The sequence below is a fragment of the Brachycentrus maculatus genome, unplaced genomic scaffold, assembly GCF_059751285.1.
Source record: "Brachycentrus maculatus isolate JH-2025_06_01 unplaced genomic scaffold, ASM5975128v1 h1tg000093l, whole genome shotgun sequence".
In the NCBI taxonomy this organism is placed as follows: Eukaryota; Metazoa; Arthropoda; class Insecta; order Trichoptera; family Brachycentridae; genus Brachycentrus; species Brachycentrus maculatus.
The window spans coordinates 129,950-143,850 of NW_028280847.1; the positions used below are offsets into that span (position 1 = coordinate 129,950).

General features: G+C 32.8%; 1 protein-coding gene across 1 annotated transcript in view; it reads left to right on the forward strand.

Annotated features, from left to right (window-relative positions):
- Grip (Glutamate receptor interacting protein) overlaps positions 1-13,901 on the forward strand; it is a 30,443-nt gene that overhangs the window by 12,789 nt on the left and 3,753 nt on the right. Inside the window, exons 3-9 of the mRNA XM_088258382.1 lie at positions 5,427-5,636; positions 9,368-9,597; positions 9,971-10,245; positions 11,279-11,463; positions 12,299-12,415; positions 12,873-13,035; positions 13,610-13,836. Coding sequence (XP_088114508.1) covers positions 5,427-5,636; positions 9,368-9,597; positions 9,971-10,245; positions 11,279-11,463; positions 12,299-12,415; positions 12,873-13,035; positions 13,610-13,836 — 1,407 coding nt within the window. The remainder of the gene's footprint in view (positions 1-5,426; positions 5,637-9,367; positions 9,598-9,970; positions 10,246-11,278; positions 11,464-12,298; positions 12,416-12,872; positions 13,036-13,609; positions 13,837-13,901) is intronic.

The window sequence follows — 13,901 nt, forward strand, 5'->3', positions numbered from 1 at the left end:
TGTTATTGATATTATTTTTATAAATTTTGCTAACAAAATGTAAAACTATTAATTACAAAAAATCCAAAAGTTTTTCATTACTAAAAGTGTGTTTATAAATACTCGATTCTAAGTGGTTAAAAGAAATACATTTTTGATAACTGACAGTAAAGTGCGTTGTGTTTGCGAAGTTTTGATTAAATGAAGGAAGAAACAGTGGCGTGGTTTCGTTCACGTGTAGATCATGTTCGGGTCCTTCAAGTTCCCTTCCCTGCGGCTCAGGGCCCCCCGCGAGGAGGGCGCCCGGGGCAGTCCGGGGAGCCCGAGCACGCAGCCGCCCCCGCCCCCCGTGAGGAATAAGCCCCCGAAAACTCCGGTCTTGGGGGCCAACCGAGTCAAGAGACACCACAGGAGTAGGCACTTAATCAATAACTTTCTCCTGGTGCAAACTATATTTGTTTTCGATTACTAACTGACTAATCTGCTAATTCTAACGAAAGTGATGTTTCGCCTGGAGTTGATGGCCAAGTTAAGTTTTAAATAGACTAAAAACATAAAATATTTTTAGAAGTCATCAGCATTAGCCAGGGGTGGCTTAAGCTCGTAATCCCAAAGTTGAATTTTATTTTCTCCTAGAAAATTTTATGTTTGAAACGTTTATATTTCCTTTTTTATTTTACTTTTATGACAAAAATTTTATTTTATTCAAACTGTTTTTAAAAATAAAAAGAATATGAAAATAATATTTCTCTAATAAATTTTATTATTTATCTTTCATACAAGCTTCTACGAGTGCAAGACGCAACCACGAGTGGCTTTTCCGTTGATATCTTTAACGTAAAGAGTTTTAATCAGGCTTGGCAGCGGAAAAACAGAGTATTAATTAATGTACATTGTTTTTATTTTAAAAAAAATACCCCTGCTGACGACTACCTTAATTCAAATCAAAACTCTAATAACGCGTTTCGTCGATTCCGAAATACGCGTAGTTAAAAAAAATATATTTAAACGCGAATTTCCTTTACTATCACAGTTTTCATAATATGTATTTCCAATAAGCTTTTGTAGGCAATACTTATATGTGTCTATGTGGAACTCATGTGACTGATTACTAATATCTTCCTTGTCCTATCTATGTATTGTTTTTATTAAAAAAGTTAAAATTTATTTAAAAAAAATTATTAAAGATTTTTTCATTAACAAAAATACTTCAATTTCATACTATGTAATTCTGTGAGCCTAAGCGCCTCATTTTTGAAAATAGTTATCAAATTGTGGTAGATGGGTTCGAACCGAGAAACTCTGACTTAAGAGTCCACTCCACTAACCACGGGACCACATCTGACAATATTTACTAAACCTTCTCAATTTCTTTTTCCATTTATGAGTAATATCCTTCACCTTTCACAATAACCCAAACGCGGCACTCACCCTGCGTACATAAACGATCAAGCTAACACCTCATCTTGCACTATTGGATATGGATAACGATCAGAAGAATAATAATAATTTATGTTTTTGAAGTGAAAGTTCTTAGAAAACGAGTCGATAATCGATAATTGGACGAGAATTGAGAGAAAATTTTAAGGATGCGTCACATTTATTAGACACATTTCATTGCATACGCGCTTTGTGCGCTACACATCAGACGCTACATTTGAATAAGTGAGATACCACGAGTTGTGTAAGTAATATTTATCATTGTTTTTTTAACAACCAACCAAAATCCGGAACTACAATATCCACTTTTTTTATCTCGCAAATATCGAATCAATGACATAAATCTTATATTTTTTATCATAAACCATTTATATCAGATTTGCCAATTGAAGCAGAATGATGTATAAATGTTGAAAAATAGAATATTTTCTTTGTACTGTATTCACAAAAATCCTCGTATTTCTTTCGAGATTTTAAAAATACATATATGAATACAAAACGATGAACGCTAAATAGTTAGTTATTGTACACGTAATTTATATAGAATATTGTCATATTTTGCTTCACCATCCGTAAATCACGTTTGCACCGAGAACGAGAAATAAAACAACAAAATTCTGGTGCCAAATTCACGTTGGCCGTTATTTAAAATCGGAAATTCATAAAATAGTATTTTCTTAAGATCCGTTGGGTGTTCTTTACAAATTGCTTTTTCGTAACCGTGATAATTTATCGTTTCAAAAAATGGTACACCCACATAGAACAAAACCAAATATTACAAATATCTATGATTTTAGTTAAAGTTACGTATACGATAATAATAATAGCATTGAAAATTGTGATTAGGTACTTACCATAGTTTACTATTCTTACATAAGGTTAATTTGTATTACTTATTTATTCGGCATTGACTTTGGTGGAATGACAAGGTGAAAAAAATGAAAAACTTGTATAATACCACTAATTGAGTTTTATTTCATTACACACGACTTGTTTTGAAAACTACAGTTGCTTTCATCGACAGGTAATAGTAAAAGTAGAGTTTTACCTTTTAACTTTATTTAAGTTTTATTTTAACATTCTTTCGGCTTCAATAACTATGTTTTAGATTCTAGTAGATGACTTATAAACAATATACATATCGTAGTCATTCAGGAGAAAGTGACCAAGTGCATTATTTTACAAAAACGTGATCATTGACTATTTGATATCTTACAAGCTTAATATTGCCCTGAAAAAATCCCAAACGATTATTAACTTGGAAGTATAATATATTCACTAGTTAAAGATGACTAAATGCATTGGTGTTTATTTTCTTGCCAAGCAATAGTGACTTAAATGGAGGGCCATTCAGGAGAACCTGAACATTTTACGTTTTGGTAGTTGGTCACTTTCTCCTGTACGACTACGATATATATATATATATATATATATATATATATATATATATATATATATATATATATATATATATATATATATATATATATATATATATATATATATATATATATATATATATATATATATATATATATTATATATTTATTTATATATATATATATATTTATATATATATATATATATATATATATATATATATATATATATATATATATATATATATATATATATATATATATATATATATATATATATATATATATATATATATATATATTTATATATATATATATATATATATATATATATATATATATATATATATATAAATATATATATATATATATATATATATATATATATATATATATATATATATATATATATATATATATATATATATATATATATATATATATATATATATATATATTATATATATATATATATATGTATATATATATATATATATATATATATATATATATATATATATATATATATATATATATATATATATATATATATATAAATATATATATCTCAAATTTTTATCAGTTTTGTGTTTTAGGTGTCTGTCCAGAGTAATACAATACTCGCATTGAAAAATTAAAGAATGATAATCAATATACATTTTACGTATACGAGCTTCCGGGAAATGAACTCGATACCGTATGTACATTATGATCTTCGCACTACGAAGGAAGTAGATAATGGACTCTAATAAATCTGAATTATAAGTACATACATATTTATAAATATTGTTTAAGTACGGCCCTCTTCAATCTGGTTTATGTTTGAAACAGACATTGTTAAAAGGAATTCTAAATTTATTAGGAGCACACTTCATGATCACTTATGCATCTATTTAAAACTTCCCCTTCGAAGTGAAGGACTTTCATACTTTTTAACATCAGAATTTAAATTATCTTCCTCCTCTTCTGAACTTTATCCCCACCCAAAACGACCTAGCTTTCATTAATTGATTCGGCAGTCACTTTGTGTTAAAATCTATCCATTTTTAATTTCAGTTTTACTTAGTAAATACCACTTATTCTTAAAATCTGTTGTGACACGTGTTTCGATGTATTCCGCATCATTTTAAACACCATATTTGAAGCTAATTATAAATTTTAGAGTTGGTCCTTGGGACGTTTTTTGAGGCCTAGCTTTGTTTAATATAGTCGGGTGAACCCAAAAATATCAGTTTAGACGTTAAATTTTCAAGCGTAGGATTAATAACTTAATCTCTTTACATATGATTGTTACTAAATTGGCATTGACCTGACTAAAACATACATATATGGCGTTATAGTTATAAACATGCAGTGGTGTGCATTCGACACGTGGTGAGCACCAAATGGTGGCACCAAAGCAGTGCTTTGGAACGAGAAGATAAAAAATGTAAAGTTTTATGATAGAAAGTGACAATCTTTTTGTTGTTGGTCGTCTTCTTCATAAGTTTAGTAGGTAACGAAAATTCTAGCCCCTACTGACGCCGATGCGTCGCGACGGTAGACGTATCAAAATTTCCACTCGATTAAAAACTCTGAAGACGCCAATATTCAGTATAAATTAGCTCCCTTCCTCTGAGACCTGAACCCGGGGCTTCAGAATTAACACTATAGCTTCGATAAAAATTTAACTTTACTTTTTATCTTAAGGGCAAAATAAAATTATAAAGAAATGAATGAGAAAAATATATATAAATAATAAATAGGGTGTCGGTAAGTCAATGTGATCTTAGATTTGTCATTCGTTGGTTATATATATTGGGAACTGTATCCACCATGTTGTGGGTCGAATGGTCTTACTTATTGTGTTCCAAATGCACTCAGACGCTCCATGATGTATTACGGACGGGGAAGGTAATCATTTCCAAAGCGCTGCCAGTATCGAGGCAGTTGGAACGATTGTCGATATTCATTATTGTATGCAACTTTTATTTTATTGCACGCGCATTACATTGTTTTCCACCTGTAATGGTCTGCACACTCGGCTACCGTAGGTACTGGAGGTCCCGGGTTCGATTCCCAGTAGGGGGGGTCAAATAAATATAAGTGATTTTTGGAAGTGGAGGGCTGATCACCTTTCCTTTACGTTTTAACGATCGGGATAACACTGAGTTTATATGATGCAGTGCCCTATGCACCATCACCCGATGGTGCATAGGGATGAGGGTTTGAAGAATGAAGAAGAATGGCGTGCAATTCGAGACCGGTTGTATTTATGTATTTTAAGGAAGAAATCGGTAGGTAGTTGTTTTTCTTCGAATAGAAATAAAATAAAGCTTACCGACTAATCGATTCGATAACGTTCACGATTGAACCCTCGGTAAAGCGAGAGTCAACAGTCAAGGTTTGGTTCACGCGAATTGCAAAATATATTCAAGAAAGATTTATTTTCAATTAGTATGGGTGTTCGTGATGTATTTTTCACAATTACCATCCCTATCCTTACTATTCTACCTGCAGACAAGCCTCTAAAAGTAGAGCCTTTGTGGGTTATTCCTTAAAAAAACAGTTACTATAACTTTAAAATTTATTAATTACTTGTAATAATGATGCGTTTCCATTGATAACATGATCAAAATGTCCACATAGGACGCTCCGAGCCGGGACTGCTGCCCACTATAGCCGGATTCAAGAAGGACTCGTCTCTCCAGGAGGCTGACAGACTTGCGCCGGGAGACAGGATCTGCAGCATCAATGGGATCGCCACGGCGAGGCTCACCAACGAGGAGGTCCTCGCTCTCCTGGACAACGTGGAGGAGAGGGCCTCCATGGAGGTGGAGTACTATCTCCCGAACTATGGTGAGTCTCTAACAATGAACCATCTAAGTATGTATGGCGGGAGCAATAGTGCGAAGATTGTTTGCTCAGTGCTGCCAGTTCAGTTAGGCAGGTTTTGATCATTCGAATAAACAACAAAATGGGTATGTGAGGACAATCCTCACATACAGATATAAGAGTTTCTGCTCAATAAAAAGCTTCTTTTCATTTCACCAAATGATGTCTCTAGTGAATTAATAACAATGTTTCTGAATGGGTTCATACATATAGAACTTCCAAGAATTTGAGTAGTGTGGTTGTCAATAAGAGGTAGTAATAATAAGGGTAGAATTGGTTAATGTTACACGTGTGTAAAGTGATCACTTAAACCAGCCTATGACGGTCGTCAGCCCCGTAAATACCCAGACTTCCATAATCTTCTTCATCTTTGATGAGATGTCAAAAAATAATAATAAAATCGGACTCAAAAATTAAATCGCAGCTATGAATTCAGACTCTGCTCCCTAAAAAGAGACACCCTAATAATTTTTACTTAAAAAACACATCCACGTCCTCTTCCATAGTGTAATGGTCAGCACGCTCGGCTACCGTTCTGGGGGTCCCGGGTTAGATTCCCAGGGGGGGGGTCAAATAAATATAAGGGATTTTTTCACTCTAATATTTATTCAATATAACCCTGGACTAGTACCTGAAGTGCAAGGTTGATCACCTTTCCATCGTTTATTTAACGATCTAGATAACTTATATACGACGGAGTGCCCTAAGCACGATGGGTTAGAAGAAAAAAATAAATATATTTTTTATTTATTCTTGAGGATATTTATGTAACTAAATGTTTTTCAACTATGGAAAGCGAGCTAAATCACTTTCTCATGCCCGAATATATACCATACCTAGATTGTTTAAACCTGTCAACAAAAGATAAAATTTCCTATAATTTCTTGTTTTATAGCATAAAATGAAAGCGAGAATGAAATATGACCAATACTATATTTCAAAAATAAATATTAAATGAAGATTTTAATATATTATCCGCTTCGCATCAATCCAATGCAGTTCACTATGCACTATTGAGTGTAGGAGAGTAAAAGAGTCAGAAAAAACGAATTCTTTACGATGCTCACGGATACGTACAAAATAAGTCCTGGGGCGTCAAATACAAAAATTAATTTTCACATAAAATTAGTGACGAATGAATGACGGCTGCGAGGCAAGCTGTAACAACACTGCCATTACTAATTTCCAACACCAAATCTGATACATAATCCTCCAGACAAAGTGAAAGCGACATCAAAAACGCACAATAATTTAAACCTACCGACGCGACGCCGGCGTCGCTCCGACCGACGCGCACGCGATGGATTATTTTCGATAAACATTTTTTCAAACGAAATAGGTAAGGTAGCAGTGGCGAGTGTATATATATATATATATATATATATATATATATATATATATATATATATATATATATATATATATATATATATATATATATATATATATATATATATATATATATATATATATATATATATATATATATATATATATATATATAATGTTTATATGTATAGAGAGAGAGAGAGGGAGCATGCCTCCACAGTTGGTGTTAAATCCAGCCAACAGAGTAGAGACAGAATGTTTTCTCACTGATGCCGAAATGAAAATGTACTACATCCCCGCAAAAGCGGCATATTTTTAACTTATTATTTACCCGCTACAGGGCAGAAAGTGTTGTTTTTGAATTTTGAAAAAAAATAATGAATTTTTTTAATTATTTTTTTAAAATAAACTCAATATTTTTCATATGGAGAAAAAACAGTAAAAAGTTCAATATGTAGCTTGATATTTATTTTTAAACATTGTATAATATTTTTACACTTTAAAAACGATCTCCTGAATCAAGTTTTTTTATTTATGACGTTGTTGAAAGGAATGAGCGATATGTGGAACAATAATGTTATGAGAAAATAGAATAAAATAGAAATAATAAAAATAATACAAATTTGAGACCATTTGAGATTACTCGGGATTTTAAAACATCAGCAAAATACCACGGAGGAAAGAGGCGCATCGGTAGTCTCTAAAAAATGGGTTCGCAACATACTTGTATAGCAGTCTATTTGTAACATTGATTTGTTTCATTACCATTGTCCCTTCACTATGTTTATACAGTATTTGCTTCTGGTAGATAGGTTACTTGGTGAGAGGCCAAAATTAGATAGTCCATTAAATGGATATCGACCCTCAATCGCTCATTACGAGCTCTAATTAAAAAATATTGCACACGTTTGATCCACAATTTATATTTTAAAAAAAAAACATTATTAACTAAATCAGCGATTCCCAACCTGTGGTACCCGTACCACCGGTGCTACGCGAGTGGATTGTTGGTGGTACGTGAAAAATAATTAGTAATAGCGGAAATAAGGTTAACCTGTCTCAAGATTAACTATTAACTATTATATGTTCTCGTAAATTTAACAGAGTTAAAATCAAGTTAAATGAAAAAAAGTCTACGAAAATACGTCTTCTATACCATCTCCAAATACACTGCACAGCCCTACTTTACATGCGTTGTTCATGTCATATGGTGTCATTTCACCCAGTATTTTTTTGTCAATCTTCAAACTTCAAAAGCCCAGAATCTCCAACGATGCGACAAAGAAAATAAAGAAATGTTGATGTAGGTATACCGCGACAGTAATCTTTTTGACTTTTTTTGCGACATCTCCCAGTGGATACCGAGTAAAATATATATTTCATGTATATCATCTGTAACGGGCGACTTGCTGATTTATTTGAACGCATGGCGTGACTAAATTTGCTGACATTATTATGATTGCAACTGACATTACGTCTGGCCATATTTACACTGAAAAGTGCATGTCGACTTCGCGGCGCTATTTTGCGATACTCTTCGCAACAATATTGCATCTCCGCGTTTATTAACGATAGCTTGTAGGTACGTACTACAAAAATATTTTAATAATTTTTTTAGGATAATATTTTCAGGTTTTTCCTCTGGCAATTCTTTTTTACGTTTTTTTTAAATCGTAAAATTAATGCCCGGTCCCGATTTCATGCGAAAATGTTAGAAACGAACTTATAATTACGGTCTCAAATTTAAATCAAAATAATAATGCTAAAAATAAAATTTCAGCGATATTGAAAACAGTATGCGTTTTTATAAAATGATTAATAGGCTTTTATGAATATCTCAGAAACTCCATTACTGAAGATTTCTAATTTCCCTGTAAATAACCTCTAAAACTTTTTTTAATACTTTAAAAAAAGTAAAACATAAATCCTTAAATAGATAAAATATGAATTTGGTATGTAAATATTTTAAAGTAAGTCCAAATATTTGTACACAAATAATAGATTTATACTTCGAGGTTTGTTTATCAAGATTTTTAAAGGTATCTCCGCTTCGAATTCCATATGATAATTTTTTACCTCATTGAAGTTTTTAAAAAATATGGATATTTGGCAGAATTGTGAATTGTGTCACTTTTCATATCACCTGCGTATAAACATACTGTTATCTTGATCGTTAACACATGAAGGAAAGGTGATCAGCCCTCCGCTTCAGGTACCAGTCCAGGGTAGTATTGAATAAATATTATGGTGAAAAAATCTGGGAATCGAACCGAATGATCATATAAATGATGCAGTGTCCTATGCACCTTCGGATGCGGATGGGGGTTTGAAGATGACGTTTTAATTAGAATTATTTAAAATTGCAGATTCTCAGAGTTCCCTCTGCATCACGAGTCGGGTGACTGTGGTGCCCGTGGAGCGGGAGGGAGGGTCCCTGGGGGTCACGCTGCGGGCGGCCGGGGGCGGCGGGGGCGCGGGGGGCTGCGGGGGTGGGGGCGGCCGGGGGGCGCTGCTCGTCACGCACGTGAGGCCGGACGGGCCCGCGCACCGCACGCACAGGATCAAGCCCGGAGACAGGCTACTCAAAGTCGATAATGTTGGTACACTTTATTTATTGTTATTAGATACAAACTTGACAAACTTGTATTTATTATTATCTACAACTTGTACTATTGTGTCGGGTTGTGGTCCCGTGGTTAGTGTCGCGGACTCTTGAGTCAGAGTTTCTCGGCTCGAGCCCACTCTACTACAATTTGATACCTATTTCTAATAATGAGCCGCCTAGGCTCACAGAAATAGTATGAAATTTAAGTATTTTTGTAAATAATAAAAACCCAAATATTTCTCTTTTTAATAAAAAAAAATTACAGAAAAAAACTAATAAAAACTCCCATATTTCCTCTGAATAAAAATTTACCGAGACACCCATGGTAGTATACCTAGATACTAATATGTATATAAATTTTCAGATTTCACTGGCAAACAAATCCTTATCAGAGGCCTACCAAATTCTTCAGAACTGTCCTGCTGTAACCAATCTAACAATAGAATACGACATATCGATCATGGAATCCGTTAAATTTGCAACCGGTCCCTTGCTCATTGAGATGGAAAGAGGGTGCAACGAGAGCCTGGGCCTCGTACTCACTGATAAGGGCTTCAACGAGGAATGCTTCGGCCCCACTTCCGATATGCAACCCGGGATATTTGTCCAGTCGATACTCCCAGCAAGCATTTCTGATAGGTAAATGTTATATTCACCATAATCTGCAGGAATCAAACATTTCACTACTATAGTATATTCGTGGGTATACTGGCAAAAAAAGTTAACTCTAAAATCCCTGTTTGAATAATCACTTTTATTTTAAGCCTGAATAAAATACCCGCTATTAAACTTAAAATTATATTTACTTTTAAAACCACATATATATGACATTTCAAACTACTAAGTGTACTTTGCCAGTTTATAGAAAGTTGAAAAGATTATAATATGCATCATTATGTCAAAATTCTCAGTACACCCACAGTATAATACCATCTCTAATATATTCCAATATTATATTCATCCTTGCAGAAATCATACTTTTCGCTAAATACCATCTCTATTTTATTCCTATATTATTTTTATCTTTGCAGGAATCATACATTTTCCTATTTACCATCTCTTCTTCTTCTTTATCTGTCGTGTCAGGTCCCCCCGACGTTGATTGTCACTTGTGAGAAAGTGTCCCTATTTTGAGCAGTTTGAAATATCTCCGTGACGTTCCGTATACCATCTGCATTTATCTTTGTAATTTTTAACATAACTTTACCAATATCAACTTCTATTCTCTTCTGGACCTTATTTGCAACCGAGTGGTGCATAAGGCACAGCACCGAATCATCATGGTGATAACTAAATTGTGATGAAATGACGGCAGGTAGATCAGTCCACTCCAGATTCATGGATATAGGAATATGTTTGACAGGATGCAGATGATGTAAAAAAGGAACTCAGAGTAAAGGACATTACTCCTTTACGGGAAAGAAAATGGAGGAAGAATAGTAGATACTATAAGAAAGAAAGGGAAGAACAGCAGTAATGGCTAGGGCCCTCGGGGGTTGCATACTCAAACCCGTACTAGCTTAAAGCAAAGAATAAAATGATCCTAAATTTCATTGTATTATATTATAATATTCTCTATGTTATTATTCATTTGAGCAATAGAATAAATAGAAATGATTGGATTATTGAAATGTTGTTTAATTTTTTAAAATTAAAATGTATTAAATTGTAGATGCGGTGCTCTTCATCCGGGAGATCAGATATTAGCAGTGGATGAGTTGAGCGTAGAAAATACTTCCTACAGTCCAGAAGAAGTAATGTGTTACATGGAAAACTGCTGCGGAAAGGAGTACACTCAGCTTCAAATCCTGCCTGTACATATGCTGTTAAAAAATTATAGAATGGGAAAAGCAAGAGGTTTGTTTGCTCAATTAATTTTATTAAAATCAATACATGTTTTCTCTATTAATTTTACTAATCTTCAAACCCTTAGCCGCACCCCAATGGTGCATAGGGCACTGTATCATATAAATGCAGTGTTATCTTGATCGTAAAACACATGAAGAAAAGATGATCAGCCCTCTGCATTTTACTAAAACAAAAGAAATTTATTTTTCTTTCAACCTTTATCTGCACTCAATAGTACATAAAGCACTTTATTGTCACAATACTCAGGTTTTTTTTTTTGACAAAAAATATCTTAGAATTCACTTCACGTCAAGCTTTTTACTAAAAAAAAATATATTCAAATATCATTAAAATTTTCTTTACAACACCACATTTAATCATTTTAATGAATTAAATAAATACAGATGGTAATTACGTAAGTGCAAACATTGTTTCATCTAATTGATTTTGAAAACAAAAAAATAAAAAATATCATTGTAAAAAAGTGGCGGAACGCCATTCCACCGCGCTACATGGAATAAACCCATGTCTATACTTAATATGTACAATATGATCATACTGTGTCCAATATACAGTTTTATCTTGATTGTTAATTAAATACAAACTAGGTGATCAGTCCTGCGACACCCTGCGAGTCCTGAAATTAATAATTAAGATATCACTATAGATATGATGCATTGCCCTTATCCACCATTGGGTATGCATATGGTAAGGGTTAGAAAAAGACATTGTTAAATTTTTCATTTCACTTAGTATATACCTACCTAGCATAATATATTCCTGGAAAAGTTTTATCAAGATTGATGTGATTCAAAATTAAAATAATGATTTTTATATTTTTCAGGTCAGATGCCTGGAAGCCCAGTATCCGGGATGTCAACACTGAATTCCAGGAAATCCCACAGACAAAATAGACAACACAGACAAAGCTCTGTCCCCAAGACCTTTGAAAATGACCCTGGTAAAATGATTACATTAACTGAAACTCTGGAATATCCAAAAATGCCTGAAAAATTCTTATGGATAGTAAAAAAACATTTGTGAAATGACAGCTACAGTCACCAGCCAAACAACACTCTGTACTGAAAAGACTTTAGGATCAATGTAAAACTAAAGGGGGAAGATATTGTGTCCATATATAAAATATGTCTTGATAAAAAAGAATGCAACTTATTGAAAGTAAAATATTGAAAAATATATATTATACTGTGGAAATAACAATATGAATAATGCCCATAAAAGTCCCTTAGTTCGATCAACCACTGGTCCAAAATAGAAATAATAAGAAAAAATAAATATGTAATATGTTATGAAATAAAACTATTTTTGTTTTCAATTCATGTAATATAGAAAAAAATATATATCACTTTTAGCAATTAAATAATTACTAAATGTTTGTGTGTGGACATTTATTTTAGATTATCTGCATCTTAATTTTGTGACCGGAGTTGGTGTGTGCCGATCCGAAGTCCTCACTGTGCAGTTAGAAATACCCCCAAGCCAGGATAGTGGAATCACTGTGTGTGAAGATAGAGAGCTGTTAATTTTATCACACATTACTCACCAATCACCCGCATATAGGTAAACACTATTTTTTTACAATTTGTTTTTAATTCAAATTTAATCACAAAAATAAAATAATTGCGATAAGAACTTTGTGAAACAAACAATCAATGTTCAAAATTACTCAACACAAAACGAGTGGAGGCTTAATAAAATCAATATGGTGATATAATAATTCAATAAATTGGTCAATAGTGACAAATTACATGGCCAGATATGTAACAGTTTGAAAACTAAGAATTTTGTTCATTTTCTTATATCGGATAGGTGATAAAACTTACAACTTAACTTACACACAATTTACTAATGAAATAACTCATTAGTATGATCTACCATGATCAGAATAGATTTAATTCCAAGTAAATTGGCAATGGAATATACACAGGTTATATATCATAATTAGCAGTAGTTGAATCGAATTGAATTTAAGGATGCAATAAATTTGTAAATATTAAGCACCATCCATATGACTAAACCGCACCTCACACTTCTGGTACCTTTCACGTATACCGTCCTTTCAATATTCTTACACATTTACTTGATATAAAAAAATATTTATAAAAATTAAATTACATACATTTACCATTTGCAGATGTGGATGCCTCCAATTAGGAGATCGAATCATCTCAATAAATTCACAGCAAAATTTAACAGCTAATGCAGCCAATGATGTTCTCCAAAAGCGCAATGATACAAATTGCACAAGGTACTTGAATATCAAAGCGGAATTCAGTATGGCTGATTCTGTGGAAGCGTCCAGTGGAATCTTCAATGTCAAACTTGCCAAGAGTGGAGCTGGACTCGGAGTTACCATTACAGGTTCTTACCTATGATTTATACCCTTTTCTCAATCGATTTTCATTTTACAATGTTTGATTTTGAGT